The following is a 24,725-nucleotide window of genomic DNA, read 5'->3' on the forward strand; positions in this document are numbered from 1 at the left end:
CAAATCAATTTTCACGTCAATTATAGACACGTGCAACAAACTAGTTTAATATGAGTAAAACAGGGGAAACATAATATGTAATTAGAAAGATAGCACTTGGTAATTTCATTCATCAAATTATGAAAACAATATGATAACCATGCATAAATCGTTTACAGGCAATACATATTTCGCATGCGATAGTAGGTTTTGCGATCTCTCATTGCCCAAGTCGTATGTATTTGTAAAATACAAAGGGTGAACACAGTAATTTTGGACATTTGTAAAAAATTGATGAATGTACATCTTAAATATTACAATATCTGTAAGATATCCAGTGCAGATTGGTATACAGCAAATTTTAAATTGGTAAATAATTAATTGCAGGTTTGATAAAATGGGTTGCCGCGTGTCAGAAAATTGCAATAATTTTGGAATTTAATTTCTGAACAAAATTAGGTAGCTGGATTTTGACCATGAAATCTAAATTTATTGCTTGTTGTTTAGGATATGGGGCCGTTCTTAAATTACGTAACGCTAAAAATTGATTTCCTCGACCCCCCCCCTCCCCCCTTACATAGGCGTACACAGGCACGATATCATTGGGGCCTAAATCCCATCCCCCCTTCAAGCGTTACGTAATTTAAGAACAGCCCCTATCCTGCAAAAAATTCTTGCTGTCCAGAAAATTTAATAAGTAATTAAGTTTAAGTAAATTACTTGAAGTAAATATATTAAAATTTATTTTATGCATACATTGATGATTAACAATTTACTTATTTATAATAGATTTAATATATATTCTGTAGTATTTTACTGGATATTGCACATTCTGGGCTATTTTAACATTTTGTTAATAATTTTATACACCGACAAGCGCGAAACCCCATTGTGCCCCAATATTGGTTGCGCACCCTCTGTATTTCTCCAAGCCCGGGTACACATACTCACTTTCTTCTTTTAAACATCTGACACCACACTACAAAATTGTAAAAGGAAGTAAAAACATAAAATTAACTTCCTATCGCTAAATATCAAGCAAATTTAATTTATAATCTGGTCTTTCGTGTGACGAGAGGGTGTGGGTGCGCCTACTCACCCTCCAAGTAAGATTTTTTTGTATTTTAATCGTACAAATTTAGTATTTCAGAATTTTAAATATTAATTATAAATTTCCGGATGGAAAAATTGACAGGAATGTTTTTTTCATTTTTGTATATTAATTACAGAACACTACCTTGCATTGTCTTTGACAAGGTTGTGGGTGTACCGACCCGCTGCGTAAGATTTTTGGATTTTATTCCTCAAATTTAATATTTCAGAATTTTAAATACAAGTTAAAAATATTTGCACCAGCTAAAATTGAAAATACTGTTTTTCTTTCATTTAATTACAGAAGATTAACATGATTCCCACGTGCTCCACGTGTCTCGCGCCTTTCGACGGCACGGTCCCCCCACCCGTCAAAGAAATACGGTCCACCATTGACGATGATAACTTTCCCTTCTGCATCCTGCCCGATTATGACGATAACAATCAACGGGACTCGTCTTCTTCTCGCCAAATTTCAATCTGCGCCGCCTTATCGACCCTTTTCGACCCAATTTCGCCCTCGTCATCCCCACTTTTTCGAAATAGAAAGGGAATTATCATGTGTTCCTCTTGTGCGGAAAGTTTAACCCTGGTTTACAACAATTATAAAGAATTTATCGCCCTAATCCACCCAGAGTCGGAGGTCGGGAAGAAATTGGGACGTCTTGAAGGTCAAAAGGTGACGTCTTCGCCAGTATTAGATAAGAAGTCTGAATTAGGAGAAAAGTCAGGGCCGCTGATAAGCTCGGACGCCAAGAGGGGACGTGGTCGTCCGCGAAAAAGTCAAGTTTCGGGGGAGGTTGGACCTGGTAAGGCTCCAACAAGTTGTTTAATTACTGAAATTAGAGTAATTAGAATTAAAATAGTGAAATTTAATAAAATAATTCTTACTGTTTTCAGATATTAAACTCCCCAGTGATAACCTGCCTTCGGTGGAGGTCCCAGCAACTCAAAAGAGGGGACGTGGTCGCCCACCGAAATTTCCACAAAGTTTAAAAAGTCAGATTAAGGAATCGCCACGTAAGATTATTATGATCTGATTATATGCAATTCATGGAGGCTTTTGTAACATTGTAAAATCCATAAATTCTGCAAACTTAGAAACCTTTACAAAAATCTTCTAAAGAAAATTAGCTTACAATTTTTTGTAGAAATTTACGTACGACTTAAGATCAAGGGCTTCTTTTTATTTTGTAAAAGTTCGTATAAATATTTTACAAATTTTACAAAGTTGCCAATTATTGGGCGTGAATTGCATCAGGAAATGAAAATACATGACTTGTCTCTGCAATACGATTAATAATTAATTGTTACTTATTTACAACTTTTAGTCCCGTCCTCGCTCTCTGCTAGAAAGAAGAAACCACGGCTTGAAGAGCCCGACCTAATCGATGAGCTTATCTTCGACCCCCAATCCGTTTGTGTGAAAGACGAGCCAATGTCGGACTTGGACTTGGACTTCATGGACGGAAGCGACGTAATGGAAGGGTGCTTTGAAAACGTGTCCATTTCTGAACACGGCCACGACGATGACGAGGACGACGAAATGGATTGCAAAAGCAAGTCACTTAAAAATAACGGTCCCCTTAAAACGGGAACATTATTTTTTACTTTTCAAAATTTACTTTTCAAAATTGAAAAGTAAATTCACTCTGAATTTTGAATTAAGATGAAGAGTAAAGCTTACCCTGGATTTAGTATAAATAGTTAACTTGATTTCAATTTCGGAGTGAATTTACTTTTCAAAAATGATTTTTAAGAGTGTATTTTATAATTTATTTTTTAATTAACCTCAGAAATTGAAAAATTAATTTTGTCAAATTTCTTCCTTAGAGGTCACCCCCCTTGTTCCACTACCCACTACGCGACGATCTTCTACTCGGAATACGAAATCCTACGTGAAGGAAGACAATCACAAATTTGAACCAGATTTCGAAAAACTGGAAAATTCCAACGACAACATTTTTGAAGATGAAGAATCGTCCTCATCATCGGAGGACTCGTCCGATGAAGATTTTACACTGCCAGCCAATAAAATAGTCGACTTAAAGAAGGATGAGAATTCACCCTCAGATGATTCATCGGATTCTGACGACGAGGATCAAGGTTTACAAAATTATAATTAAGACAATTCACGTAGTCCTTGGTGTAGTTTTGTAAAATCTATAGACTTGCAAATATTTTTAAGGGCAATTAGCTTATCAATTTTGTCAAATTTAGTAAATTTGCAAAAATTTACTCTAAGTTTATTTTACTCGGAGATGAAGGGAAATGGGTCTTTAAAAAAAAGAAATATGTACAACAATCTTACAAAATTAAAGGGTTTTACAAAGTTACAAGGGACTGCGTGAATTGCGTCATTGCGTTTTGCATTACGAGTTCGCAACGTAAGTAAATATGTAACACGGTTTTTGACAGTTATTCGCATGCATATGTAAATTGTAAATATTTGCTAAAAGTTTGCAAATTTTTTTTATGTCAATCTTATGCTGCAAATTTTCCTTTGTTCCGTACTTCTCGATGCGAACTCGTCTAGAATATCCTTAATATTCCCAAATAATTTTAAACTTTTAACCCCTAATTTTCCCCCTTTTTCAGACTACACCCCCTCCCAAACCACCAACCCTAGAGCCGCCCCTCCAATCATCTCCGGGGGCACCTTCACCTGCCCCACCTGCTCGGCCACCTTCGCCCACCTGAAATCCTACCGTCGCCATTACCTCTCCACCCACGCCAAGGTTTCCTACTCCTGCCCCAAGTGCGATAAGCGCTTCACCCGCGAAGACCACGTGCTCACGCATCGCCGCGGCGTGCACGGCGAAACAGTCGCCTCCATCAGTGCTGCACGACGACGCGAAAAACGTTCCAAACCGCGCTACCCGTGCCCCGCCTGCCCCTCAAAATTCCACTCTGCCCCGCTTCTCGACGCCCACCTGTCCTCCTCCCATGGGGACGATCCAACCCCGTGGAAATGTTCCAGGGAAAATTGTACCCTCACCTTTTCGACACGACCAGAACTCTCCGCGCACACGAGGTCATCCCATCGCGCCCTGGAACGGGCGACCTGTTCCGTTTGTGGGATCCAGGTCAGGGACAAATACAAGCTGAAGAAACATCAAGTTAGAATCCATCACGTGCGGGTGCTTGGCAAGGATTTCGAGGCGTCCAAAAAATGGGGGTGTGACCAGTGTGGGAAACGCTACCAGAAAGAGTACGCTCTAATCGAGCACAAAATCTCCCACGGGATCGGAGCCCCGCACAAGTGTGCCGTTTGCGGGGGGATTTTCAAGCATAAAAAGAGTCTCGAGCGGCACGAGCGGATTCATGAGGGGAGGTTTGATTTTCCTTGTGGGGAGGAAGGGTGTGATAAGAGCTTTATGCGGAATGATAAGAGGAGGAATCATTGGAGGAGGGTGCATAATAAGGGGGAAGGGGTGGGAGTGGGGGGAGAGGGAAGAGAGGGGGTGAGGGGAGAGGGTGAGGGGGTGAAAAGGGTAGTTGTGAAGAAGGAGAAGGTTAAGAAGCACAAGAATGGGGAGGAGATTGCATGCGCGGAATGTGGGAAGATGGTGAGGAAGTATAATATGAAATTGCATATGGTTACGCATACGGGCGAGGTGAGGACAATTTTTTGAATTATCTTTTTAAAAAAAATGACTGAATTTTGAAAATGACTGAAAAAAAATTTTGTTTAAAAAATTTTTGTGACAAGAAAATTTTTCTTAATATTTTTTTTTAAGTCGTAATTTATTTCCAGAAGACAAGTGTTTTGAGACATTTCTGAAATATCTATTCCCCATAAATCTTTGTGGCAATTCACGCTGTTGGCTGTTCTCGATAACTTTATAGAATTCATAAAGTTACAAACTTTTACAAATATATATTTGTAAGGAAAATTAGCAGCTTACATCTTTTTGAAATTTTACTCAGATTAAGAGCGTCTTTTTATTTTGTAACAGACTATTTTACAAAATTTACAAATTTTGCAACGTTACAAAGGACTGAGTGAATTGCGTCTTTGCATATTTTTATCTAAGAAAACCGTACAAATGTTTCTCATTTGTAAATTCCCCACGAGCCATACCATATTTTTAACTCTTTCAAAACCTTTCTACAATTTTTTTGTCATAGTCATAAATCTTTTCTACATTTTGAAGTCCTCTAATAACCTGAATATTTTTTTTACCCCCCAGAAAACCAAACTCTGCTACATCTGCGGGCGCAGTTTCAGTTGTCAATCCGGCCTAAACACCCACATCAAGTACACCCACCAGGAAAAGGAGCCGCTCCAATGCACCATTTGCGGCGTCCTGTGCAAACGTCCCAAAGACATGAGGGCCCACTACGCCCTGCACGACTTGGGCGAGGAACGACCCTACGTTTGCCAAGTGCCCGGATGTGGGAAAGGATTTAGGTCCGAGAAAACCCTCAAGTCTCACAACATCGTCCACACCCCGGAAAAAGGGTTCCACTGCACGTACCCAAATTGTGGCAAGTCTTTCAACCGGGTCGACAACATGCGCGCGCACGTGGCCGGGGTGCACGAGGGGAAACAGGTCAGAAAGAAGAGACCCCCACCACCACGCCCACCGCGACAAGGGCATGGCGACAACTCGGCGACGACGACAAGACCCAGATTTAAAATTAATAAGACAAGGAAAAGGCGAAGGAGAGAGCCTTCAGAGTCGTCTAGTTCGATAGATTATGAGCAAGATGAGTACATTTTACCGACACAAATTCATGCAAATTCGCGAGGAATTAATTCAAATGATCCTTTGAATCCGAATGCAAGTATTTTTCCTCCACCACATTTATTAGCACAGTTTTCTTCTAATCCTACTTCTTCTTACTATTGAAGATGAAAACTATTTTTGTACGGTGTGGATAATGTCCAAATCCGATTAGTGAGTTACTACTATTAGTAAATAATTGTTTGTTAATCGGCCAATTTTTGAATATTATTTATATTTAAAGTTCATGCAAATTTTTGGTTTAAATATGTATGTGAATATGTATGCAATCGTATGTAGACTGATTTTACAATAAATAATAATTAATTTCAATAATTTCAAATGTACGTATTTTTACACTTTTTAGTAATTATAACCTTTGCAGAAAAAAACTTGAAAGTTCAAAGTTTTCTTAATTGGGAAACCTATTTAAATATATAAAATACATGCATACGACGGATATGAATGAAAAATGACTTTTTCCATCTGTTAACCTACAGACTCCAAACTTGCTGAGAATATTTATGGTCACTAGTAGGTCACGTAGTTCAAAGCATATTTTCTCATATTTGTCATATTTTCGGGTTTTGGGACATATTCATATATCATATTCCCGATCATATTTCGGGCTTTTTTCGTTCATTTTATGATTTTTGGTCAAATTCTAATATTTGGCAACCAAATCGACAGAAAATTGCAAAATATTCAGTTTTCTCACAATTATTCATTGTGAAGCTTTCAGAAATTTGCTTTCACTTTCGCTTAAGGTGATTCAATTCATTGGGAATGAATTAAATTAAATCAGAACTTGTTTTATTGATAAAACTTGAGTATCACAAGAAAATATGTCGAACAATTAAGCCAAAAATTAAAAAAAAATAAAGTCATTTTTATGGTCATATTTTGGGGAATTTTACGGTCATTTTTCATTCATATTTTGAGGTTTTATCGGTCATTCATATCCGACGTCTGTACATCAGTAACGAGTCCAATTTAGGAGCAGTGCAAAACCTCATGATCAGTTTGAGCCAATCTTATTTTATAGATACTTTTATGTATTATTTACAGGAAAGTGAAGGAATTTCCTCATTGCATGTTGCTAACAATGCTAATAAATACGCATAATTAGGGTTCTCAATGGGCTTCGGGTTGGCCCGGACCGGACCGAAATCCGACGGTTCCCGGATTGGGCCATCCGCCAATCCGGACCGAAAGTTTCGGTCCGGTCCTCGGTCCGGTTTCGGATCAGCTTTTCAAGGACCGGACCGGACCGCCGGTTTTCGGTCCGCCCGAATATTTTGGCGCGCAAGAAAATTTGAATACTTTGACCTTGAATTTTTGAATTTCTTCAGCCAAACTCATGAATTTTCAGTGTATTCAAATTCGATGTTACATAGATTTCAAAAGTTCTCCACATGATCCATAAAAATTACGTTTTTTAGGTTTTAAAGTTTTTACGCTCCTTGATTTTAGGAGGATTTTTTAAACTCCTACTCTTGCTAATGGATTTTTAAAATTAAAAAAAGGAAATTGCAAATTGGTCCTGAGATTATGTGTATAAACACACTGACCTATAGAACTTACGAGACCTCATCCGCTACATGTATCTATTTAAATCTGACACATTTGGCATTCTGGTTATATATGCATGTCCCATACATGTCTAATGCATAGTTAGATAAGACATTTATGTATAATACAATACGTGTATAAATCTCTATGCACTATTTATACATATCGTCGTACTATTTCTACAAAGGCCTAAGTGCAGTTAATACTTTATTTTACGAAGGCCTATGTGCAAGCAATCCTCAATTTTACAAAGGCCTATGTGCACAATAAAAACTATATATAAAAAAGGCCTAACTGCAATTCCAAAATTATGAATAGTTAGTTAATCATGTTAAATCATACTGGACACTGAAGTACGAATATTTTGGTCAGATAAGGCTATTCCTGATATAATTTCAAAACCACACCCTGCAGGGGTGTGGTACTTGGGGCCTAAATTATGTTAACAAAATTCTGGCATGTAATATTTCATTTTCTTCAGCCCAATACGGCAATCTCAAAGGATTATTATAAATTTAGAAACCGACGCCGATAACCACACCCCCTGAGGATGTGGTTTTTAAATTTATAATAATCCTTTGAGATTGCCTTATTGGGCTGAAGAAAATGAAATATTACATGCCAGAATTTTGTTAACATAATTTAGGCCCCAAGTACCACACCCCTGCAGGGTTTGGTTTTGAAATTATATCAGGAATAGCCTTATCTGACCAAAATATTCGTACTTCAGTGTCCAGCATGATTTAACATGATTAACTAACTATTCATAATTTTGGAATTACAGTTAGGCCTTTTTATAGTTTTTATTGTGCACATAGACCTGTGTAAAATTAAATATTGACTGCACAAAGGCCTTTGTAAAATTGAGGATTGCTTGCACATAGGCCTTTGTAGAAATAGTACGACGATATGCACTATATGTGGTAATTATTATACTGTACTATGGGTCTTTATACTATAATGATATATTTTTCGGTCCGCCGGGATTGACCGGTCCGGTCCTGGGCCGGGCGGAAATTTTTCGGTCCGGATTCGGATTGGTGGTTTCGGGCCACGGTCCGGGTTCGGATCAGGGCTGATCCGGACCAATCCGGACCATTGAGAACTCTACGCATAATATTTACTTATTTTTGTCTGTTTCCGTGTTAAATGAGACTTTCGTCGCGCGAAATTTAAAATCCATAACAAACCTGGGTCGGCGTTCAGCATCCATATTTCACATTTTAAAAAATCTCCTAGTGAATCAAATACATAATTCGAAATATGACAACCGTTCGAGTAAACGGAGTTGGGGACGAAATTAGTGGTGAGGTCCAAGTCGTTAACGCCACAGCGGAACAGATCGTGCTCTCTAATTCTCTGGTAAAAAATATTAATTAAATTAGCATTCATCATTAAATAAGTAAAAAAAACACTTTAAACATTATATTTATATGTTTTCAAGCTTGTCCAGCAAATTCTGAATAATCTCACGGTCTCCGATTTGAAGAAGTGTGCCAGCACAAACTTTACTTTTTCCTCGGAAGTAATGAAACTACTTGACCGGAAGTCGATAGTCAGCTTGGAATCTAGTACGAGCTACCAGTCCTACTTCGACTCGTTGAAAAAGGGAGGACGAATCCCGAACATGGTGAAAATGACGATCGGGACTCGTAGAGAGAAAGGTGCCGTTCGTTCCTCCCCAAAACCCTTTCGTAACATCCCTTTCGAAATAATCCGGAGAATTGGTGCGGACAAGGTTCGATTTCTGAAGATCCACGTAGAAATTACAAAATAAGAATTTACATTTTCATATATTTATGTAAATGGACACTCTTAAAAATGATGTCATTTTGAAAAGCAAATTCGCTCTTTCTAAATTAAGGAAATCCAGAGTAAACTATGTTCTTTATCAAGTAACGTCCTCTGGATGTTGTATTTATATTTTGATTTTATATTTTGAACATAATTTAGAGTTCATTTTCTGTTCAAAAAGGGTATCATTATTTTTGAGAGTGTAAATCAGAATTTATGTACAAGTTTAATTAGACTTATTTAAATTGTTTAAAAATATTCCTCAGCACTTTCCTCACAAAATTGCGGAAACTTTTATCCCTCACCGTCAATTTGGAAGAATTGGAGCTCTACTTCAAAAACCGGTACGGTTCGGACTTCGTCACCGCCCTGCCGTTCGAAGACACATTCCAACTCCCCCACTTGAAGAAGCTTGGCCTCCTCGTGGATGAGATAGACACTGAGGGACCAGAAAGAATCCGAACATTTTTAAGACGGTTCTTTTCAATTTCTCAAAATTTCGAAAGTTTCCATGCAACTGGTTCAAACAACGGAATGCAGGTTCTCGTCGCCACATTATTTTTCGAAGAGATTGCAAAAATTCCTGGACGGATGGAGAAGATAACTGAGCTGAATTTAAGACCTGCATCTTTCCTCAACCGCCGCTACCAATTTCTCAGCCTGAAACACAAGGATTTTGTGGCGCTACACGTGCTCACGTTGAGCGTGACGAGCTGGAATATAGAAGAAGCGGAAGAAATCCTGCACAAATTTCGGAAACGCTTGACCAAGCTGGTAATCCATTTGGAAGAAGTCTTAGATGAGGAGGATGACTACAAGGTGAAAATCCCAGTCATGGAAAATTTGGAGGAGTTGGGTGCGTTTACATATTTAAAAAAAATATATTCACATTTTGTACGAGTTGATGATTCGTCGCCAAAATCGGCACATTTTTAATCATTTCATTTTAATCTCCGGTCTGGGAATTTATTTTAAAATTCTGGACGACAAATTTGTGGTCAGCAAATCTTTTTTAAACCAGTTTCGATGAGTTCCAATTTTTCTGGGGGCTTGACTTCTCGTCCTTCAAAATCTTAGTGTATAATTTTCTAAAATTCGTAACGATCTATTCCAGAATTGTAAAATAAATTTCCAAAACCGAGAAATGGAATATGTTAATGGTGCGATTGTTAATTTACGTATATGCTAATCCCATTTTTATTTGTGTAGTCCTACGCAAAAAGATGGGGATTAGTGAGAAAGCCGTCGGCGTGTTTGTCACACCTTCTTCCGGAGTTTTCGCGAAATTGTGGCGCCTCGAGATAAGCGTGTCCGTGATGAGGGAAACGTTTCTGGATAACCACAGACAAATTCACGTCATAGACAAAGTTACGGCATTGACGCACATTTATTTCGATGAAAGGGAGGAGGAGCTGGATGATGAAATGGTGGAGCAAATGATGGATTTTTTTCCCAGACGTGGAAAAACTGTTTGCCAAAATTTTTGACTAATTATAATGTGCAAAATTACTTCAGAATTTAGTTTTGTTTTGTGGGTTAAACGAAGGGACGAAGAGAATCTGCTAATTAATTAATTTGTTTTGTCTCCCTATTGAAATTTAATTTGTTACTTTACTAATTTATGTCTAAAAATTAGTGAAAATTCATTAATCATTAGAAACTCTTGGAATATTTATTTGCTTGTTTTCTTGTCACGCGAAAAATATATGTAACTTTTTTATAGCAAGAATCAATTAATAAAACGTTATACATATATTTATATCCATAAACTTGAATTTGTCACAAAAAGCAAAATTATCTAATTAAAATTAAAATATTAATTAAAATATATTATAATTTATTTTATAATTTTATAATAATAGTTATGAGGTTACGATGACACGCTTGAAATACTCCTGAATTCCGGCCCAGACCTCTGCAAAATTTAAAATACGTGCGGCAAAACTTTTAGCGTGTTATGGTAAACATTTAAAATATCCACCCACCTTGAGCATTTGGGACGATTTGGGCGGGTGGGAGGATAAAAGAGTCGCCTCGCATTTCCACCGTAGCGGTGTACTTGATCCCGTGATTCTTCATGAAATCGTCACTAGCCCCTCCTACGCCATCTACATATTTGCACACAATTAAATTTGCATAAAAGTTATCAATGCATAAATTCTGACAAGAATTATGTTTTACATAAAAGATCAGCTCCTTGACCAGTATGGTAACGTGTCCCGTGAATGGATTGTACCGCTGCAATGGCGGCTTGGCCTAAGCTCAGCTAAAGAAATTAAAAATAACACAATATGCAAATAGGTACAGGTCCAAGTGTATCCTTGGGTGAAAAATTTCTACGGTAAATGCTAAAAATTTGCCAATCGGTGTACAACAAAGTTATCAATCCAGCGGTCTATATACCTGATCGGCATAGTCGTCCGGGTAGACGCCTTGCGTGTAGCCCCAAGGTAACAGCCAGACCTACATTTAGCAATAAAATAGTTGCATGTGCTGTGTTAAGATTTTAAAGCAAGTGGCGGGAGAGGTTGGGGACAATATCCTTTCGGGAAAATATGCAAAATAGTAATTCTCTGAATTTCAGGTGGTGGCTGGATCTCAGGCTGAATTTCAGGGGGTGGCAATGTCCCCATGGTCCTCCGCTTCCGGCGAAAATATTGAGGTTACAAATATTTGCGAATTCTCACTTACCTTCCCGTAAGCGTGGAGGGTTAAATAAGCCAAAAAACTGGCCCCTTCCTTTTCAAGGGTCGTAACGAATTCTACCAAGGCTGCCACTTCAGGCTCCGAGAAGGGCGCAACTCCACGGTAGATGTCGCTGCATGGGTCGGATGAAGTGGATTCTCCATCTGTACATAAATACAAGAACAAACAATATTTCATAATAATTTCATAATTACTAGAGATGAGTCAGGTCAGTGATTTCTAAAACCCGACCCGAGTAATTTCTGAACCCGAGCGGTTCGGATTTAGACCCGCAACCCGGTTCAGGTCTTATTGGTAAGTCGGGTCAAACATTTTGAAAACCCGGGCAGGCTGGGTTTAATTGGGTTGGCCCGTTAACCCGACTCAGCTCTTACAATTCCGTACTTTACTTCACTGTTATGCAAATTAAAATTTGTTTTGCGACAAAAAAATACTAATTTAAGCAGCAGCTGTAAGACTTTTAAAATAATGTAAATTTCTTATCTTACCCCAGTGAAACCCAAAATTCCTGTTAGGATCACACCCCACACATTTAGACCCTGACTGCACACTGCGCGTCTTTCTCCACAACCTCGCTTGAATTCCGCCACTGTGCGTGTGCACATATCCGTCCGGATTCATGATTGGGACAATGTGGATATCGATTTCTTTAAGTATGTCCAAATATACTGTTGTATTCACGGCTAGTTCGTTTATGATCCAGGTCGCCGTGGCGCCCGCGATCCATTCTCGGGCATGAATGTTAGCGTCGATTAGGACGGATTTCTTGGGAGGTCCGCCCGTCGAGAAGGTCACGGCGTAGATGGGACGATGTTGTGAGGAGTAACCAATGATTGATACCGTGCTGTACGACGTGTTGAGAGATTTGAGCCAGGCTGAAATCTGAGGGAGGATTATGATTTTTGAAAATTACTTGGTTAGAAATTTTCAGAAATTTTCAACATTCTTAGAAATCCAGGAGTAAAATAATAATACCGAGCGGTATTCATGTATTTATGAGTCTGTCGATTAGCAAAACGGTGGAGTAATTGGTCGGTCCGTATTACCACATCTGGAGCAAATCTTTACGGACCGGAATAATTTTAATACCAAGCGGTAGCAACTTTAATACCTGCTTGACTACACCAGATTTGTGACAGGGCATATTAATATGTATGTACATACGAGGGCAGGCCATTTACTCGTTATTTTTTTAGCGAAATTATAACTCCACTAATACAAAATTGCTAGCAAATTTAATTCCCATCCGCATAATTTACCAGGACAAATTACTGACCTCGTGAAATGTTGCATATCTGTCCCAGGAAATGCGTCCGAGCCGAGTTGAACGTGTCACCTCATTTTGGCGTTGCTCCTCTCGAATTAGGCTAATTCACATGGGAAAATAAATTTCAAAATGGTTCAGAAAATTACTTCTGAAAGGAGAGCTTACAAATTTTTTACTTCAAGATAAAATTTATGAAAATACCTTCTAACGTCGCTAAACTTGACGGAATAATTGAGTCCGTGACTTTGTAGAAAGTCCGTTAAATCATAAACTTGTCCAGCTCTCGCCATGATATCGACATGTGATCCCCCACGCAACGGAGCAGTCCAAAAGTCATACTCGCCATTAAGGTAGAGCTGGTAAATGAGCTTGGTTTCCTCGGTGGTTGATGTTTGAACAGTGAAGACTTGGTCCGTTCTGTTTGACATGATATTTACATATGTAAATTAAAATAAATATTTTTATTACGCATCCAAAAATCCAATGCCGGAGAATTTTGAAAAACCGGTCAATGATTTTTCCGGTTGTTGAAATTTTCATTAAACCGATTTGAAGATAAAACCTGGTTTTAGCACGTTTTGGAAATTGGATTTACATCAAATTTTCAAACTTTCGTAAAGTTCGAAAAGAATTGAAATCCGCGAAATTAATATTGTATTTTTTTTTGGTAAACTAGTTTTGACTTAATTCGCATTGATGGGACAAAATTAATAATTATCCAAAATGGTGAACTGATTTGTCCCCAAATTATTTAGAGTGTGGGGTTCTTAATCAAACTGTATATTTACTTAAAAATTAAAAAACTGTGTAGTTTAGTTACCCGTTAATACGAGGTGACCCAGTGTCCCCTGGTTGAAATAAAATTCCCAATGATATCAGAACGTAGAACGCATTCATTTTTAAAATCAAAGGATGCATTTCGCTCAAAATTTGTTCCAAGAATGCCACAAAAAGTCAGGAAAAAGGGGACACATATTTAGATAAGGAAAAAGCACTTTATAATGTTCTAAATTTGGAACGACCCTGTAAAAACGATGTGAATAGATAAACATGCAGGAAGGGTGTACATTCTAACAATGGAGGTCTCCCAACGTATGCTCACAGATTTTGACCAAACTAGCGTCAATCGATCACAAATATAATAGGTATCAAATTTTCAAATTTTCAAAATTTTCAAAAATTTTCATCTGCCAATGCTCAAGTTTAGCGGAGATATTTGCATAAAAAGAGGAGAAAAAATAACCCGAAGGCCGCCAGATTTCTCATTTTCCAAATTTGCTGTACATTTTTCCCTATTTAGATGCAAATATCTCCGCCAAACCTGCACATTGGCAGATAGTTCCATTTGCAAATTTCATACGAATTGTATTTGTGATCGATTGACGCTAGTTTGGTCAAAATCTGTGAGCATACGTTGGGAGACCTCCATTGTAAGTGTAGTTACAACTAATGCTCCTTAATCCTCCCTCCGCCAAGTTTTATTGATTTATTTTTTTATGATTTTGTGCCCTTCAGGTTGTGATATTTACCTTTAAGCTAAAATGCTGGAGGGTAGCCAATATTAAGAGGTCGATTATTCCTAGATATTTAAATAGAAAGGGTCCTTTAACCATTAGCCCTTAACCATACTGTTAAAAATGCGGTGAGGTTTGAGGTCCCATATATGTACACACCTTGATGGTTTGATTTGGTAATAACTTCCCCTCGGGCGGGTAATAGTTTGATTCTGAGTGGTGAGACTTCATAACCACAATAACGGTGTATTTTTTCACTCTTCGGTAATGCCCGTTATCACCTCCCCGGTTAAGTCATATATACACTCCGGTCACCGGTTGGTGATGATTCAATACAATTCAATTGTTCTAATTATCTTTTCAAATAGGTATGTATGAAAGTTTCTTTTTTCATGTTTTTGCCAAACTTTTTCACGTGAAAAATCTGCTTGAGTACTATTAGGCTTAACCTGTTAAAGGAAATGTGTCTCTTGACTCGGGCTTTACGTTGCGGCACAGGATGTTTAGCCCTTTGTATCAAGATATAGAGTAGTCATGTTAGCCCACATAAAACGGACGGTGGTTTCAATGGCAATATATTTTGATGGCAAAAATTAGTAAATTTCTATTACATAGTTACTAAGATTTTGTCGCTGAAATTTAAGAATTTTGTCACCAGCTTTGATTATAATTAATGAAAATCTCAATCAATAATCTTGTAACTAACGGAGATTTATATCATTTATATCACCCTTTATATATTTATTATTTAGATTAAAATTTTAACCAAAAATAATCGTTGAAAAATGGCTTAATTATACTGATAAATTTAACTCTTGGCAATTGGCAAAGTCAATTATTAAAATGGGAACATAACTAAAATGGGAACGTTGAATGAACTCGAATGTATGCAATTCCATTGCGCTCCCATTTCTAGATTTTTGGATAGTATCCACATTTGAAAATTGAGTTTCTTGGTAATAACATACCTCATGAACCATATACGTAGATACATATGTAGTTTGCCTTATAATTTTCGGGGAAACTAATGGCTGAGGTTCATATGTATGTATTTAGTCAACAATTTTTATGATGCTTCATACATATTTAAATACCCACTTTTATTAATTTATATGTTCAGGTTTCAGGTATCAAAAACGATTTTAAGTCCACAATAAAATTAAATGACCAAAAGTTAATAGGCCCATAAATTCTAGACTCTTAAAAATATGGTATGTTTTTATATAGTCAGGCAGGTATTGATTTCTATATATTTAGGTATTAAACTTGCTATCGCCCAATATTAAAATTATGTATACCGGGCTGTAAAAGTTTGTGATAAATATGGTAACACTTTAATATCGAGCTCCTTCTATACAAGATTAGTTATACATACATAAATACCACGTTTGTAGAGTGATATAGAAAACACTGCCTGCTATTATTTTAATCCTGGATTTCTAAGAGTGTATCAATTTTGGAATAACAGCTACAATGGGTTGCCTGCCGGATATACCTTTAACTTCACACACCAACTCAACTCTACAACCTCCTGTTCGTTAAACAACGCCAAAAACCCTACTCAAATACGAAATTCTGTTTTGTTTTTAAAAATATCTCCACTTCACTTTCAAAAATTCTAGAACTTATTTATTTATTTACTTACGTACCTGGACTTAAAATGCACTCTAAAAGATATTACCAGCTGATATACATGACTTGTAAAGTTTGCGCATTTTTTGGCACTACGGGCATGATATTTAATCGAAAAACAAACTTGTACCAGATGGACGAAAAAGCCCGAAAAAAGCAATTAAGGTCTTGCATAGGGGTCGCCTCGTATTTCGTCTTCTTCATTTTTGGCACTTACAGAATCTACGATGGTAAAAATACCACCCAAGAATTCAATCTGTGCTACTCTTTCGTCTTTATTGGGGCCGTGATTATTGGACCGTTGTGCAACACTTATTGGAAACAGGGCGACATAGTTACGACACTTAATCAGTGTTTAATTTATGCGGAAAGATTTAGAGGTATGTCTAATTGCGATTATGAATTATTTCGATTAATTATTGCTAATTGCAAGTTTTGTTCGGGGCTGTTAAGTTTTCATATTTGAATTGTAACATAATTTTGAAAACAAAAATGCAAACTTAATACTGGCCTCGCCCTCGTATATACATAGTTGACCATAAAGTTTCAACCAAAATTTTTCTTGCTTGTCAACTTGCCAACTTAGGATTAACTCATTTTTTTGTAACGATGCAAACTCGTAATAAATAACAGCAATCTTTTCAGGGCCGACAAGTTTTGTTTTAATTTTTGTCGAATTTGAAACACTGTAAGAAGTTAATAAGAACGTATGTCAGTTATAGCTAGAAAAAATTAGTACGATTTTTGTTAATGAATATGTATGGGGAGTTCGCATATTTAGTTAAAAAATAAACACAAGTTGGCAAAAAAATTGACCTGAAAATTTATTTGCGAATTTGAGTATATCCAAGGCTAATACATATTTATGTACATATGTACGTAGCAAATTTTGTTTTTCAAAATTCTTTAACGGCTCGAACATGGTTATGAATACCCCCCAAAAATTCCTGAGTAAATCTATGTAAATTTGAGCTAACTATTCATATAAATTTTAGAAAACTGGATGCCCACCTACATTCCAGGAAAAGCCAAATTGTCCCGGTTAATGGACTCCATCCTATTTTTGGGTCTACTGAACAATTGTTGTCACCCATTTAGCACGGTCGTGTTCTTCATTTTCAATTCGAAGCTACCCATCTACTTTCACAACCTGTACCCGGAAGAGGTCGCTAATTTGGGCGGTATTTTCAAATTTCTCGAGTGGCTCATATACTTGCTGGATTTGTTCCTCTTTTCATGGACCGGGTTCACAATTTGGTTCCTTCTGCTCGTTCTGCTTTTTGGATCCACGACATACATTTGTTAGCCTGTTTTCAACAAATTTCAACAAAAAAATCCAATGTGCTGTTTTTTAGGAAAAATAGATGAGTTTAAAAAGTTATTAATCAGGCAGACATTTTAAATGTGGAACAGTAAATTCGCATATGAATGTATGCATACCTGTTCACGTTCATTTAATTACTACGAAATAAAGAATGAATGAATGAATAATTAACTGAGTGAATGAATAATGAATGAATAATCCAACATTTCAAAATGAATGAGTGGGTTTTTTATTCTTTCATTTTTGCCCTATGTTAAATGCATGGGACGAATGAATGAATGAATTATTCATTGAACGAATAGATAATGAATGAATAATTCAAATTGATACTCGAAGTGAATGAATTTTGGATGAAGGAAAAAAATTTGAAGAGGTAGGGATGTACGTATTTATGAGGCTTTTCTTTTTAGTTCCAGTCTTCTTCCTCATCGCGAATGAGTTGAAGGCTTCTTCCCGAATTAAGAAAACGGAACGATTCGCAATTCCCGAGTTGAGACGGGCTGCAAAAAATATTGTCATTGAATTCAACTCTATCCGAATTTTGAATACGGGGATGATGCAAAATCTAGGGCATGCACTTGTCCTGTCCAACGGACTGTTCGGACAGTATTGTCTATTCAGCAATTTCGTCGTGATTAAACAATGGAATGAGATGGAGCCATATGCAAAGGTAGTTATAAATATTATTTGAATGTGATGAATATTCGAACTCGGAATGAATGAATACCGTAATGAACAGCGTATACAACAAAGGTGCGAAACCTCGAAATAAGTTTTGCATATATTTAAAGACGTGTCGTACTGTCCGGTTAATTGAAAGTTTCGTGACCTTTGAGGCCAAAATAGAGGTTACCATTTAGTTCGGGGTTAAATTTCGTATTTGACCCTAGTGTGACCTTTTGACCTTGAAGGAAGTTACCTCATCGCACATCTTCGAACTTGCAGTACTCCTTGAGGTTAAGAGTTTACCTGAAAGTTTCAAGTTTCTATCACATCGTTTAAAAATTATCGGATCATAACGGACATAACGACCTTATAAGGGGCTTACACCCCTTAACAAAGTTGAATAATTAATTGTGACGAATAAAGAAATTTATTTTGTTAATGTAATCAATTATACGATTTTTCGTAAATTTTATGTAGACATACCTCATCTTGCTCTCCATCGTTCTCCAGATTTTATGGGGAACCGTTCTCAAAGTGTCTGGAAGGATTCACGCAAACGTAAATCGTGTCCCCAAATCGTGGAAATATCTCGAATTTGACACACCCGAAGAGAAAAAATATTTGCAGAAGGTTGCGAAATCCTGTCGCAAAATTGGGATTGGCGTCGATGGGCTGTTCATCATCAAGAGGACGTCATCCCTCAAATTCTTTCGAGCCATTGTTAAAGGAACGTTCAGAGCATTGCTGACAATTGGAAGGAAATGAATAGGAGAACGAAAAAAGTAGAAAATTATTCCCTTAAATGTACATATGTAATACAGTTACTTAGTAGTTAACGTATTTACATGTATTTTTATATTTGTGGCTCACGATGAATATGCTATATGAGTAAACTTTACTGTTTTTTATGGCGAAATAGCACTATCATAGATCTTAATTCTCACTCCACACTCGTTCGATGTCTTTAAATGCACATTTTTATAAAGTGGTATCCGTTTGAGATATGTACATGCAACCTTACATGCATGTTTTAATGTAACGTAATTTTTTGGCACGGCGAAAATAATCCACTTTCAAAAATTCCTAATTCAATTGCCATTTCCTCACAATAAATTATAAGTGATGAATGAAATTGTGGCAATATATATGCGTATAAGTGGTTATTTACATATATCTATTTAAAGGTGCTGATTTAATTTGTCCCTATTGTTCTGCGAATATTTGAAAACTTGTAGCTCAAAAAGATGGAAACACCATTTGCATATGTATGAAAATCCTTAGTTTCTACATATTTAATTCCAATTGTAAGTGATTCTCTGGGAATTAACCATAAGTCGAGATAAGTATCTTTCCATATATGATATCGACACTTTTATATTAGCCTTATCATCAAACTCTGTTATCCATACATATGTACGGTCCGGACCACAGGACACATAAGTGCATCCACTGCCAGTCAATATTTTAGTCCAAGTTTGCCATCGACCCCAACCAGACGTCAATTTACGCTTTGTCAGTCCCATGTCTACCAAAATTTTAACTTTTCTCTATTTTACAATCTCCGTTCTCTTGCCTGCTTCAGGATTCGACTACGGAGACCGGTGCATGCCAAACGATCCGCTTCATGTTTGCAACCAAGACTATTTTCTAGAATGTATCGACTACTCTTGTAGCTGTAATTCGAGCATGTTATGGGACCTCAAAGCCTCAAAGTGTGCCCTTAAGTTGGGACAAAGCTGTGACCTTCAATCAGGTCCGTCCTGCTATGGAACTGCGGCCTGCCAACTGGGTAGGATTATGAATTATTAGGAAAAATCCACTCTAAAAAATAATGGTGCTTCTTTGCTCTGAATTCAAAATTTTATTAAATCCTAAATAACGTTAAATTCCCTCTATGTAAACAAAAATGAGTAAAATTTACTCCAAGTTGAGTAAGAAAGAGGATGGTGCAACCCAACGGTATAACTTATCTAACAATTTGCAAAATCTATCCATTCGTTCAACAAATGTTGCACACCGGTTGGATAATTTTTACCTTTTGGTTCCTGTCATCCTCTTTTTTCTTTTTTACTCAACCTTGAGTAAATTTTACTCATTTTTTTTAGTGTGACGGTAAAGAGTATGCAAAGTTTACTCTGGATTTAGTATAATTTAGAATTTTACTTTTCAAAATGGCAACAATATTTTTAAGTGTGTCTTTAGATAAGTATTAATTTTCCAAGAATATTTTCTCATGGTCAGATGGTGCCAACACCCACGTCTGCACGTGCCCAGCACCAGACTATCCGTCTCAAAATGGCGACTACTGCATCCATCTGGCCACCAGTATGGACGCAGACTGTAGAAATTTGGGGGTAACTTGCGACGCGGAACAACGCTTAGAATGTGGCGGGACAAAATGTCATTGCATGGCGGGATGGCAGGATGATACTCGAACCAAATGTTATCCCGACATTAATACCACGTGCGTTCCGGGTAGTGAACTTCCGCATGAGAGCTGTTTGGCGTCCCAAGGTCTGCAATGTCACGGGGAAAGGAATCAATGCGAATGTGAACGTCCCGACGACCAAAATTGGGGGGAAATCGGGTACACGAAACGATTCCGGTGTCAAGACAAGGTTGGGGCAAGGTGCGACACTAATGTGGTAAACAGCTGTGTAAATATGGCCATTTGCAACAGAACGGACGGCGGTAAGGTCATATTTTTATGTCAAAATTCATGAAAAATAGGCGCGAGTGTGTCTCTTAATTCCCTCTATCCAACCCTGTTCACATTCATTCATTCAATAGAGAATTAATAAATTATTCATTCATTATCTACTAAATTTGGGAATAATGGGTAAATAATTTATTGAAAATTTGTTAATGAGTATGTACATGTTCAATAAATATATTTAATCATTTCAAATTCATCAATAATGAATGAATAATTTTATTCATTATTAATTTTCCACGGTATACTCAATATATGGGGAATCTTGAAAAATCAATCTAATAAGGCTAATTTGAGATAAAATGAAAACCGAATAAAATTTACTTTAAAATTTTGAATAGATTAATAGTTGAGTAAGTAATTTTTTCTAAAAAGTGAATGAATATTTTTGGACATAAATATTTATACCCAAATTTTTATGAAATTATAATTATCAGATGTTTGTTCCTGCCTCCCGCCGGGTTGGATTGCATCGCCCGACCGATTAACCTGCATTCCTCCGGTTGTACGCGAATTCGGGGAAAAATGTACCGTAACCAACGACTATTTGTATCATGATTGCAACCCAGACAAAAAATTAAATTGCCAATGCAAACCTAATTTGGTAAATTGCACGTGTGGCTGCGGTTATGGCACAATTTCCAACAGTGCCGGCGTGTGTAGCGCGGGATTTAATACGTCCTGCGAAAGCGGGGAGGAAACCCCAAACCATTTAAAATGTAGTGAGGAAGCCTTCCTAAAGTGTGACGTGCGAGAGGGAAAATGCGGGTAAATTTTCAATTCTGTACAGATTTATAAAAAAAACGCTTTCGAAAACCTTTCTTTCGTACGTACACTCGTTAAAATAATTTTAGCATTTCGAAAATTAAATTTCCGAGTATATTTTACTCATTATCCAGCTAAGACTGTTGTGGATGATGCGTTCGCGCGCAATCTCACTTAACCCGTGTTAATGTCTTTAAATGTAATTTCTAAAATGGCATCAACTTCTTGAGTGTTGAGATAAATGGGACTTTGATATTTTAATCTAAAGCTAATTTTTGGTACTACAAAACCTTGGTATTTTGAAAAATTAGAAAATTCATTTTTGAAGAAATTTAGTGTGCAAAAATAGTAAATGAATTTTCTAATTTTTCAAAATACCAAGGTGTTGTAGTACCAAAAATTAGCTTTACATTAAAATATCAAAAGTCCCATTTATCTCAATACTCATAAAGTTGATGCCATTTTAGAAATTACATTTAAAGACATGGAGCACGGGTTGAGTGAGACTAAACACTCTATGAAAATGAAGTAGAGCTTTAACCTGGATTCAGTAAATACAGTTTACTTAACTTGGAATTCAGTGTGCATTTAATCTTCAAAATTGTAACGTTATTTTTAAGAGTGTGAATAAATACTTAACTAGTTGCCAGTCCAGTTCGACCCAATTTTGGACGGGACAAAATGCAGTGCAAAAATTGGAGGGGAATGCGACCCTACCGGCGTTGACGACCCGCGTGTCATACAATGTCATCCCTCGGCCACGTGTATGCGAGTGGAGGATCGAGACTTGTGCTGGTGCAGGCAGGGATTTATTCCCAGGGAGGATCTCGTAACGTGTATTTCGAGCAGTATGGGGACCAAACTGACGAACGGAGACGCCTGTACTGCATGGGATTATAAGAGATATTGTGACGAGTCATACACTAATTTGTACTGCATTAATGCCACGTGTCAATGTCCAGGTAAGGAAAATTGTCGTAAAAAATGAAAAATTTATGAAGTCAATTAACCCCTGATATAAAAAAAGTACACTAAAAAATCCGGTAGAGTCACATATATGGACCGTCGGTACTTTTATCAATTTGGAAGTATGTAATTTCTTACCGGGGTGGTAGTAGTTTGATGTTGAGTGATAAATTTTTCATTATCATTAGGTTCGCTATTACCATACCGGTAGAGTAATATATATACCTATGTACTTTGGCCAGTAATAATTTAATAGGAATAAATTAACCACCCTCCTAAAATTATGGATTTTGCCTCTTAAATCATGGAAATAAACCCCCATTGTTATTTATGTACTCGCAGAATTTATTACCAGCTTTTTAACAGTGTACCAATTTTATCAACTCAGACGGTTACAAATTTGGTGAGTCGTGGTACTCCCAATGTTTCGCGAAGTACGGAACAGCGTGCAGCAGTTCATCCTCATTACCCCGAAATACCTGCCATCGCGACGAATTTCTCAACTGTCACGACAATACCTGCGTTTGCACCGAATTAACCGTGTACGAACCGGAAGTGGGACGGGAAGCGTGTTTCGTTCGGGTGAACGAAATTTGCAAAGGTGACGTGGGCGAGGGACGCTGCATCACAAATGCCATCTGTACCGCTCCAAATCCAGATTATCCCATTAATACCTATTGCCAATGTAAGGAGGGTTACGAGGAGGGGGTCGGGTCAAATGGGACAATTTGTACGACATCGGGAGGACATAAGATGAATAATTTCGGTCCGGGTATTTTCCTTAGTTTAATACTATTAATTTGGTTATTCTCCCAATAAAAAAAATTGTTAAGGATATCATGATTTGTATGTAAATGCGTAATAAAATTCCTATTGAGTAACCAATTTGCAAGATAAGATGGATGCAATTTCCTGTCAATTAAAATTATCTGAAAGTCCTGCCCAAAAAATGTGAAGTATCTGTATCGTAATTTGTAAATGCGCAATATGTAATTTCGGTTAATGACTAATAAAATTCCTCGTGAACAACGCATCTGCAAGATAAGTTGTGATATGTTTTACTTAACTTGTTGATTTACTGGGCTCAATTTCCTGTCAATTAAATTATCTGAAAGTCGAGTCGATCAATCAGATCATGCCGTACGACGTACACACATTTATAACGCTACATAATGCGACTTAAATATGTAAACTTGTACATGTACAAAATCCAAATTGCGAAATGTGGAGTCACCATTTGCACAAGATTACCAAGAAATTATGTATATTACTATGTGCACACTTGTCAAGTATTTAATTTAACTATCGATTTATGTACGTACTAGTCTCTTAAGCCCGCAATGCGGGTTCTAAGCAAAACAATTTTATTTAGTTTAGCGATACAAATTCCTGCTGAATAATTGTTACACATTTATCTTCACACAGAGCAAAGAAGCGTTGACTTGATTGTCACGTTTTATAGCACGATCTTTAATAATAGAGTTCACAACTCTATTGGTGTGACAACGAAAAACGTGCTGTCAGGACTCTAAACGGTGTGACCACGAAAAACGTTCAGTCACAACTCTAAACGGTCTGACCACGAAAAATGTTCAGTCATGACTCTAAAGGGTGTGACCACGAAAAACGTTCAGTCACAACTCTAAAGGGTGTGACCACGAAAAACGTTAGGTCACAACTCTACGGGTGTGACCACCAAATTTGTTCAGTTACTACTCCGAAGTGTGTGACAACAAAAAACGTTCAGTCACGACTCTAAAGGGTGTGACCACGAAAAACGTTCAGTCACAACTCTAAACGGTCTGACCACGAAAAATGTTCAGTCATGACTCTAAAGGGTGTGACCACGAAAAACGTTCAGCAACAACTCTAAAAGGGTGTGACCACGAAAAACGTTCAGTCACAACTCTAAAGGGTGTGACCACGAAAAACGTTAGGTCACAACTCTACGGGTGTGACCACCAAATTTGTTCAGTTACTACTCCGAAGTGTGTGACAACAAAAA

The 24,725-nt window shown here is 37.2% G+C and overlaps 5 protein-coding genes across 7 annotated transcripts; 4 read left to right on the forward strand and 1 right to left on the reverse strand.

The window, feature by feature from the left end:
• The first annotated feature begins 936 nt into the window (after positions 1–936).
• LOC110854933 (zinc finger protein 471) lies at positions 937–6,105 on the forward strand. Its single transcript, XM_022103364.2, has 8 exons — positions 937–1,085; positions 1,209–1,260; positions 1,376–1,880; positions 1,972–2,091; positions 2,403–2,630; positions 2,905–3,177; positions 3,670–4,688; positions 5,265–6,105. Exons 3-8 carry the CDS (start codon positions 1,385–1,387, stop codon positions 5,925–5,927), a joined length of 2,799 nt encoding a protein of 932 aa, XP_021959056.1. The 5' UTR covers positions 937–1,085; positions 1,209–1,260; positions 1,376–1,384; the 3' UTR covers positions 5,928–6,105.
• Positions 6,106–8,515: 2,410 nt separating this feature from the next.
• Positions 8,516–10,687, forward strand: LOC118437057. 2 transcript variants are annotated; one of them, XM_035855830.1, is made up of 4 exons: positions 8,516–8,735; positions 8,818–9,111; positions 9,434–10,023; positions 10,377–10,687. In XM_035855830.1, exons 3-4 carry the CDS (start codon positions 9,702–9,704, stop codon positions 10,652–10,654), a joined length of 600 nt encoding a protein of 199 aa, XP_035711723.1. In that variant the 5' UTR covers positions 8,516–8,735; positions 8,818–9,111; positions 9,434–9,701; the 3' UTR covers positions 10,655–10,687. The 2 variants fall into 2 exon arrangements, with proteins under 2 accessions (XP_035711723.1, XP_035711724.1); XM_035855831.1 differs by lacking the exon at positions 10,377–10,687 and having other exon boundaries at positions 8,517–8,735; positions 9,434–9,604.
• A 170-nt stretch (positions 10,688–10,857) lies between these two features.
• LOC110854910 (carboxypeptidase B) lies at positions 10,858–14,082 on the reverse strand. Its single transcript, XM_022103341.2, has 9 exons — positions 13,961–14,082; positions 13,342–13,557; positions 13,150–13,240; positions 12,362–12,755; positions 11,859–12,016; positions 11,571–11,630; positions 11,349–11,433; positions 11,153–11,275; positions 10,858–11,082 (listed from the first exon to the last, which is right to left on the reverse strand). The coding sequence occupies exons 1-9, from the start codon at positions 14,056–14,058 to the stop codon at positions 11,030–11,032; spliced, it is 1,278 nt and encodes a 425-aa protein (XP_021959033.2). The 5' UTR covers positions 14,059–14,082; the 3' UTR covers positions 10,858–11,029.
• A 739-nt stretch (positions 14,083–14,821) lies between these two features.
• LOC118436976 lies at positions 14,822–19,350 on the forward strand. 2 transcript variants are annotated; one of them, XR_004835820.1, is made up of 3 exons: positions 14,822–15,022; positions 18,021–18,280; positions 18,754–19,350. XR_004835820.1 is itself a non-coding variant. In XM_035855697.1 (2 exons), the coding sequence occupies exons 1-2, from the start codon at positions 17,990–17,992 to the stop codon at positions 19,039–19,041; spliced, it is 579 nt and encodes a 192-aa protein (XP_035711590.1). In that variant the 5' UTR covers positions 17,290–17,989; the 3' UTR covers positions 19,042–19,350. The 2 variants fall into 2 exon arrangements, 1 of the variants encoding a protein (XP_035711590.1); XM_035855697.1 differs by lacking the exon at positions 14,822–15,022 and having other exon boundaries at positions 17,290–18,280.
• Positions 19,351–19,764: 414 nt separating this feature from the next.
• On the forward strand, positions 19,765–23,747 carry LOC110855014 (protein draper). The gene is made up of 5 exons (XM_022103445.2): positions 19,765–20,065; positions 20,518–20,967; positions 21,427–21,757; positions 22,398–22,716; positions 23,109–23,747. Exons 1-4 carry the CDS (start codon positions 19,798–19,800, stop codon positions 22,585–22,587), a joined length of 1,239 nt encoding a protein of 412 aa, XP_021959137.1. The 5' UTR covers positions 19,765–19,797; the 3' UTR covers positions 22,588–22,716; positions 23,109–23,747.
• The last annotated feature ends 978 nt before the right edge of the window (positions 23,748–24,725 follow it).

Source organism: Folsomia candida, unplaced genomic scaffold (genome assembly GCF_002217175.1).
Source record: "Folsomia candida strain VU population unplaced genomic scaffold, ASM221717v1 Fcan01_Sc011, whole genome shotgun sequence".
Taxonomy (NCBI): domain Eukaryota; kingdom Metazoa; phylum Arthropoda; class Collembola; order Entomobryomorpha; family Isotomidae; genus Folsomia; species Folsomia candida.